This window comes from Quercus robur, chromosome 12 (genome assembly GCF_932294415.1).
Source record: "Quercus robur chromosome 12, dhQueRobu3.1, whole genome shotgun sequence".
NCBI classification, from domain to species: domain Eukaryota; kingdom Viridiplantae; phylum Streptophyta; class Magnoliopsida; order Fagales; family Fagaceae; genus Quercus; species Quercus robur.
This window is the reverse complement of record NC_065545.1, coordinates 22,390,220-22,397,087: the sequence shown is the minus strand read 5'-3', so window position 1 is coordinate 22,397,087 and position 6,868 is coordinate 22,390,220. Positions and strand designations below refer to the sequence as shown.

The 6,868-nt window shown below is 38.9% G+C and overlaps 1 protein-coding gene across 1 annotated transcript; it reads right to left on the bottom strand.

The window, feature by feature from the left end:
* Positions 1 to 1,067: 1,067 nt before the first annotated feature.
* Positions 1,068 to 2,500, bottom strand: LOC126708297 (uncharacterized). Its single transcript, XM_050408099.1, has 3 exons — positions 1,858 to 2,500; positions 1,590 to 1,769; positions 1,068 to 1,513 (listed from the first exon to the last, which is right to left on the bottom strand). Exons 1-3 carry the CDS (start codon positions 2,498 to 2,500, stop codon positions 1,068 to 1,070), a joined length of 1,269 nt encoding a protein of 422 aa, XP_050264056.1.
* Between the last annotated feature and the right edge of the window lie 4,368 nt (positions 2,501 to 6,868).

Sequence of the window (6,868 nt, the reverse complement as noted above, 5' to 3'; positions counted from 1 at the left end):
GACCATAATACTATGATTAAAAGAATAAGTAACAAGATTCCGCTTTGACGGATGTAAGTTACCGACGACCATAATACTGTGGTCAAAAGACTAAGTAACAAGATTCCGCCTTGACGGATGTAAGTTACCGACGACCATAATACTATGGTTAAAAGACTAACAAGATTCCGCCTTGACGGATGTAAGTTACTGACGACAATAATAATGAGGTTAAAAGATCAAGTGACAGGAGTCCGCCTGAACGGGCATAAGTCAAATGGCAGAAGTCAGTTGACGAAAGAGCACAGTGCATTGAATCAACAACTAATTAACAAAGCACAAAAAGTACGGACGGATGTAAATCAGCCAGAACCTCAAGGAGAAAAGTAAGTACCCTTCATTCCAGCCCATAAACACTGGGCCAATATCATTGTTTTCAAAATAAAGTAAATTGTTTTGGAATTAGATTTACAAAAAGAAAGGCCCAAAACCAGACGGGCACCCACAATAAAACAAAAAATTTTTCCTAAGTAAAAAGAGTCAAGCATCAGCTGTGCCTTCACTGGCCGGCACGTCAGCAACAAGCTCGGGAGCATCATCGGGAGCATCATCACCAGGAGCAGAAGACGAAGCCGCCTCCTCCAGAGCCATCTCCTTGTCCACTTCCTCCAAATCCAGGCTCTCCAGGTTGACTCCAGAAGGATGCTTGATCATGTACCTCCGGAGAAGCTCAAAACCTTTAAAATACCAACTGAAGAGCACGGTGTTGTACTCGTCAGTAGTCTGGAAAGCCTCCACAGATCGAGCAGTGATGGTCACCAGTTTCTCCTTGGCTGCCTGAAGCTGCTCGTCCTTCTCGAGAGTCAAACCGCGCTCAACTCTGAGGTCGTCCTCCAACACCTTGACCTTCTCCTTCAACGTCGTTGCCTCGTCCATGGAAGTGATCAGGTTCGTCCTCAGGTCGGAGTTCTCCTTCTCCAAAGCCTCCATCCGGGTTACCAAAGACGCCACCTTGGCCCCTTGAGTGAGGTACTCAGCAGTGATATGGAGACTTTCTCCCAGCACCTGGAAGGGAATCATGAGGTCGTCTATAAAAAAAAAAAAAAAAAAAAAATGATGATAAAGAGAGAAGAACCCCACACCTGGACAAGTTTGTGGACGTGACGAGAGGCCACATCGTTTAAGGATAGGTCAGAGAGAGCCTTCAAGTCCGATGAAGTAACAACCTCGTGAGCTCTTTCCACGGCCAGAGACTCGTCATCCCATATGGTGGATGAACGGGTACCCGTCTTCTCCTTCCCTTTACCAGACACGCGCGACCTTTTGGAGCCGGGAGTAGGAAGCTCTTCTATTGAAACGGTCGGGGAAGCAGTCCTCGTCGTCTCAGAAGCTATGGAAGGAACGATGCTGAGGGGGATGGAGGCAGGACCCTTGCCGGTGACTCGCACAGTCTTCTTTCCCAGACTGGACAGGGGCTCGTCCTTCTTTGACCTCATCTTTGCATACATGTCCTTGTTGAATTTTGTCGTCATCTCTGCAAGAAGAAAGCATGTCAAAAATTTGCTTAAGTATACATAAGAAGAATCAGCATTGACGAAGTTGAAACTTACTCTTTTTGCCTTCAATGCCGAGCTGACGAAGAACGAAAGGAGATGGGTCAGGACCAAGGTTGTAAAATGCAAGAGACCTGGGGTCAACCAGTTCGTCCCAGCTCTCAATCGTCTCAGCGTACCCGATGGCGGTCTCTATGCGTTCCTTATATCGTCTCTTCAGCCCAGGCCGTCTCTTAACTACACCAAACGAAGAAACAAAGAAGTCAGCAAGACCAGAACTTCAAAATTGGCAAGATTGAAACAACGGGGAGAAATACTGACGCACCTAAGGTCGGGGTTCCCCACCGACGGAGCAACCTCGGGATATCACCCCAATCACGGCTAGATTGGGTCTCGAAGTCGTCCCCAGACACAAAGAAAAAGCGCGACTTCCAATACCTGAATGACGAGGGCAATCCCTTGACGATCCTAATCTTTCTCTCCCAAGGGACTAATTCATAATACCCCCACTCCTTAGACTCTTTCAAACGATACAGGTAGGTGAGCTCACCTATCCTGATCATATCCCCGTTAGAGGCCAACCATATTTGCATACAGTTGATGACGATCCTCCACGAGTTTGGCATGAGCTGTCCAGGGGCTATACCAAAATGATCTAAAAGTTCCATCAGGAACGGGTGGATGGGGAACCTAAGCCCACAGGTGAAGGCTGACTCGTAAAAGCATATTTCGCCTGGAAAGAAGTGACAAGCCCTATCTTCTTCCCTAGGACGACGGACACGAACCCTAGACGGAAATTGAAACCTATCCTTAAATCTATTCACGGTCTCGTCATCCAGACCACAAATCTCCCTAAGGGCATAAAAAACCCTAACCTCTCGAGAACCAGAGACGGCTGTATCTCCTTCAGCCGGGCCACCACTGGACGATAGCCCAGTCTCGAGGTCACTAGACCTAACCTCAGACATTAATCCTCTCCCTCCTAAACCCTCAAACCAATTCAGTGATTGACGGAGCAAAGGCAACAATTCACTCAAAACGACGCTCAGACTATTGCCCTCGTACACAAAATTTTCTAAAAAAGGGTAAGTACCCAAAGACCCCCCTAGATGCGCAAAAAGGAAGGAGATCGACGGGCAAGCTATCCTAACCTCCAAGCTATCAACCATGGACAATACAGAAATCGAAAGGCAGAAAAACAAAGTACGAAACTGAAACCCCCAAAAGAAGAACAAAAACCAACACCAGAATAGAAACGAAAGGGAATAGCAAATCAGTAATTATGCTACAGTAAAAGAAGAAAAAGAAGAAAGAAAAAGGAAAGAAAAACATACCTCCAATGGCAGAACGGCAGAAGCACAGCGTAAGGCAAATCGGAGAAGAAAAGAAGTCTCAAAGTGCTCAGAGTATCACTAAAAAATTGGTTGGTTTTTGCTCTCTGAGAAATAGACGAAAAATTGAAAAGGAGAAGTTTTAAATATGGGCCCAAAAACGATTGAAAAACCAGCGGGAAACCCAAGGGCCATGCCATTAATTCCACAGACCATCAAGCGCCACGTGGCCATGATTGCGTGTAGCGCCGCCACTAAGCATTAAAAGCGGAACAAAACCCCAAGAGTCACAAGAAAAACTTTTCACCTTCTGTGATCGTCATGACGGGTCACCGACGACCCCAGAACTTGGGGGGCAACTGACGGGAATGACGACTCTACATCCCACTGACGAAGATAACAGTATGGACGGGAGAGTCATCCATGACGAGGTAATCAGAAACAACGAAGAAAGCCATCATCATTGACGAAGGCAGGGAGTTATTCAATGCAGTCAATCAATGATCCGAGCAGTTACCAAATCGACCAAGCAGACCGTTGAAGAGCCTCTTAAAAGTCTCATTACTGACCAGGTGCGTTACAAAAGAAGGCATTAACAGCCTCAACGGCTAGCCCTTAAAGTTTCAGGTATAAAACTTTCATACAACCAACAGAAGAATATATATGCAAAAATACTCTGAAACTATCTTTGATTCCTTTATTGTGTTTAATTGTGATCCTAACTTTGGCATCGGAGACTTTGTGGCAGGCGCCACACCGGTGTCCTTCGTCGAGCAAATCTTCACATTCCACGAGTGATTCCATCTGCTCACTCACTGACGGACTTGTGTTCCATCAAATACTATTCTATTTCGATTAAAATTCTATTATCAAAATTTTCGAAAAAAATATAATTTTTGTTTTAATTTTGTTTGAAATTATTTTAATATGGTGAATTTATGGTTTTTAATAGAACCGCGTTAACCTTTATAATAACACATGTTTTCAAAAAAGAAAAATACATTAGTGATTGATTGATTCCGCATCCTTTCTAGGTACAAATTTAAAATAAAAATAATTTATCACCCTACATTCACATATTCAAAGAAACAAATCTTTTTATAATTCAATCAAAGTAAGTTTTGAGTATTTTTATTGATATTCATAGTAAATTCTGTTTAAATAAGCTTATTTTTTTATAATACATTTTTTACTATACAACTTTTTAAGAACTCACTCATTATATATATATATATATATATACACACAAAAATAAATTCAAGAATTGTCAATTAGTTGAATACTAAAATTTTCTTTTAAAAATATTAAAATGTGTCAATTAGTTAAATTACAAGACTTATATCAATCAAACGTGTACTTAAAATACTTTTTTTTTTCTTTAAAAGGAAGGGTTGGGGGGGCGGGGGGTTGGGGGAACATAAAAAAAAAAAAAAAAAAATTAAATGAATTGCTTAGGCACACGAAAGTATTACAGGCCTATTAAGTAAAAGCTGTACTCGCTTTGAGAAACATTAGCGTTGGTCTGATATAAAAGTTTGACGAGTCTCCACTTGTTTATGACAAAGGATGATTGTGAATTTAACAACCTGACCAGGAATGAGAGTGGTTGAAGAACCCTTAGCTTCAAAGTTCATTTATGGACTACTATCACAGAGAAGGACTTTCAGATAAGGTGGCCCATGACTTTTGGTTAAATATGTTTATTTTAATAAGCCATGGCCCAATATTTTTAAGTTTTTATTACGTCCAGTCTTAATTAAAGTCTTACTTTAAAGGTCACGTCCATTTGGATTAGGCCTAGGCGTAAAGCCCAGCCTGATACAGTTAGAACATCCAATCCATTGATGTCTTTTTCTTTTCTTTTACTAAACATGTGACTCGGACTTATAGTTTGATGCAGCAAGATAAACTGATTTTAAGTTGTTGCTTAATTGTGCATCCAACGCCACAAATAGAGGCCTTATAGTTCAACTTACACCTCCTAATGTTTTTAATAATAATATCTAGGGTTCAAATACTCCATCTCAAAACTGTCGAATTATCCACACAAAAAAAGAGCTAATTGTGATTAGGGAGAAAATAGGATATTTTTACAATTTTGGTAGTACTTGGCCTTAGTCCAAACTTTAAGGATAATTTCTGTATTTACCTTAAAATTTTTGTGTTTAGGTTCATATTTAGGGAATTGAATGCCAAAATAAAAAAATCTTACTTGGATTAGAAGAACCCGAATTAAGTAGTCAAGTTTATTTCTCGTTTTACACTAAGGATTAGTGTCACTAGTCATGGCTAGTTTGGTCTTTGATTTGTCATTCTAGATGGCAAAGTGTCAAGTTCATTCGTTGCCAACAAGAGGAGGGCCAAGCCCAAGCAGCTGAAGCTGTCACACTGCAGTAGGAGTAGCCTTCTAAACGAGCAGTCATTATCTAAATAAGAAAAAAAACTCTTCTGTTCCTTCCTTACCTCTTAAGCAAAAATATTCTTTTCCATGCAAGGAAATTTAAGAATATAGTTTTAGGCTATAGGGATTAGCGTGGTTTTGAAACCACTCGCTAATGGATCAGGAAATGAGGTCCTCCTTTGCAGCTAATACCCTATAGAAAATGACACCACCTTTCATTTCAAGTTGCACAAGTAATATCAAAGACAGAAACCAATTTGGACTATCCAGTGTTTTATTTCAATTATTTGCATTTTTCGGGTGTTTAAAATGACCATTTCCTGCTTTGTACAATGAACCAAGCAGCCCAATAGTTTCATTTGGTTTGACCTTCATCAAAAGGTAAATATGAAATTCCAAAATTTTCCCATTAATTTCTTTACAAGGTTTCTCTCCAAACTAGTATAGAAAGAAACCTTTTAAACTCATCATATATTTTTTTATTTGTTGTGAATTTTGAAAATCAAAGGGTTGGATTGCACGTTTTTTATGTTCTCAACACGCATGTCAAATTTCGCTAAAATAAGATGTTATCTATTATTCGATCAATAAACTTATTTTTTATGTACAATTTTAAATTACAAAAATTTGAAATTTTAATTTTTTATTGATAACATTGCTATTGATCTTTGATTTTTTTTAAATTTTGCAAGAATGAATAATATAATAAGAACACGCAATTCAACGATTAGATTTTCAAAATTCACATTCAGTAAAAAAAAGAAAAAAAGAAAAAAAAAAAAAAGGAGGAATTTGATGAGTTTTTCTTCAAGAAAACTTTCCTTAATTTATAATCATCTTATTTGGAGATATTTGTGATGAAATTCCTTTTTTTTTTTTTCCATCAATTTATACTCATTTTATTAGGAGATATTTGTGATAGAACCTATTAGGCGTAGTAATTGATCGTCCAAAAAAAACAAAAATGACGCTTTCTATGGTTCAATTTGAGGGGTCTTGGTCTTGAATTATGTGTGTGAATTTAATGAATCTAGTTGTATCATTATTCATTAGCCCATTATCCTTCCTCAAAAAAGAAAAAAAGAAAGGAAAAGAAAAAAAGCCCATTATCCAAACGGGTAAACGGCTAGCCCAAATTCTGGAATCTATCAGGGAAACTTGGTACTTACTCTCTCAAGGAATAAGACAGTATAAAATCATTCATGAAGAATGTGACACCTGTCACCTGCTAGTGGATTATTGGATCAGCTTATGAATGCAACATATATGGTATGCTTAGCTCCACTTGGCTTTCTCTCAAAAAAAAAAAAAAAAGGCTCCACTTGGCTAGTTAGATATTTGGTTGTGGCTAAGCTTTGCTCAGCAAGATGTTGACCTTTAGATGTACCAGAAAAAAAGCATGGTACGACTATTGGTTTTGGTTTAGTAATGTTCATCCTAACCAAAAAGGTTTTTCCACTTGTTTTGTTATATTTTCATTAATGTTTGACTAACAGACAGCCTTTTTAGTTTCGAACCCATGACAAATAATATTGTAAATTTTATGTAAATTAATCTAAAATTCCCACAGAACTTGAAAACAGGAAGACATTGACTAACAAAGC

Bases quoted from the DNA above. Each gene is read 5' to 3' on its own strand.
- LOC126708297 (XM_050408099.1), bottom strand. From the start codon at position 2,500: ATGTCTGAGGTTAGGTCTAGTGACCTCGAGACTGGGCTATCGTCCAGT. The intron at 1,770-1,857 runs GTGCGTCAGTAT...CGTTTGGTGTAG, and splicing joins GTGGGGAACCCCGACCTTAG to TTAAGAGACGGCCTGGGCTG. The intron at 1,514-1,589 runs GTAAGTTTCAAC...TTCTTCTTGCAG, and splicing joins CGGCATTGAAGGCAAAAAGA to AGATGACGACAAAATTCAAC.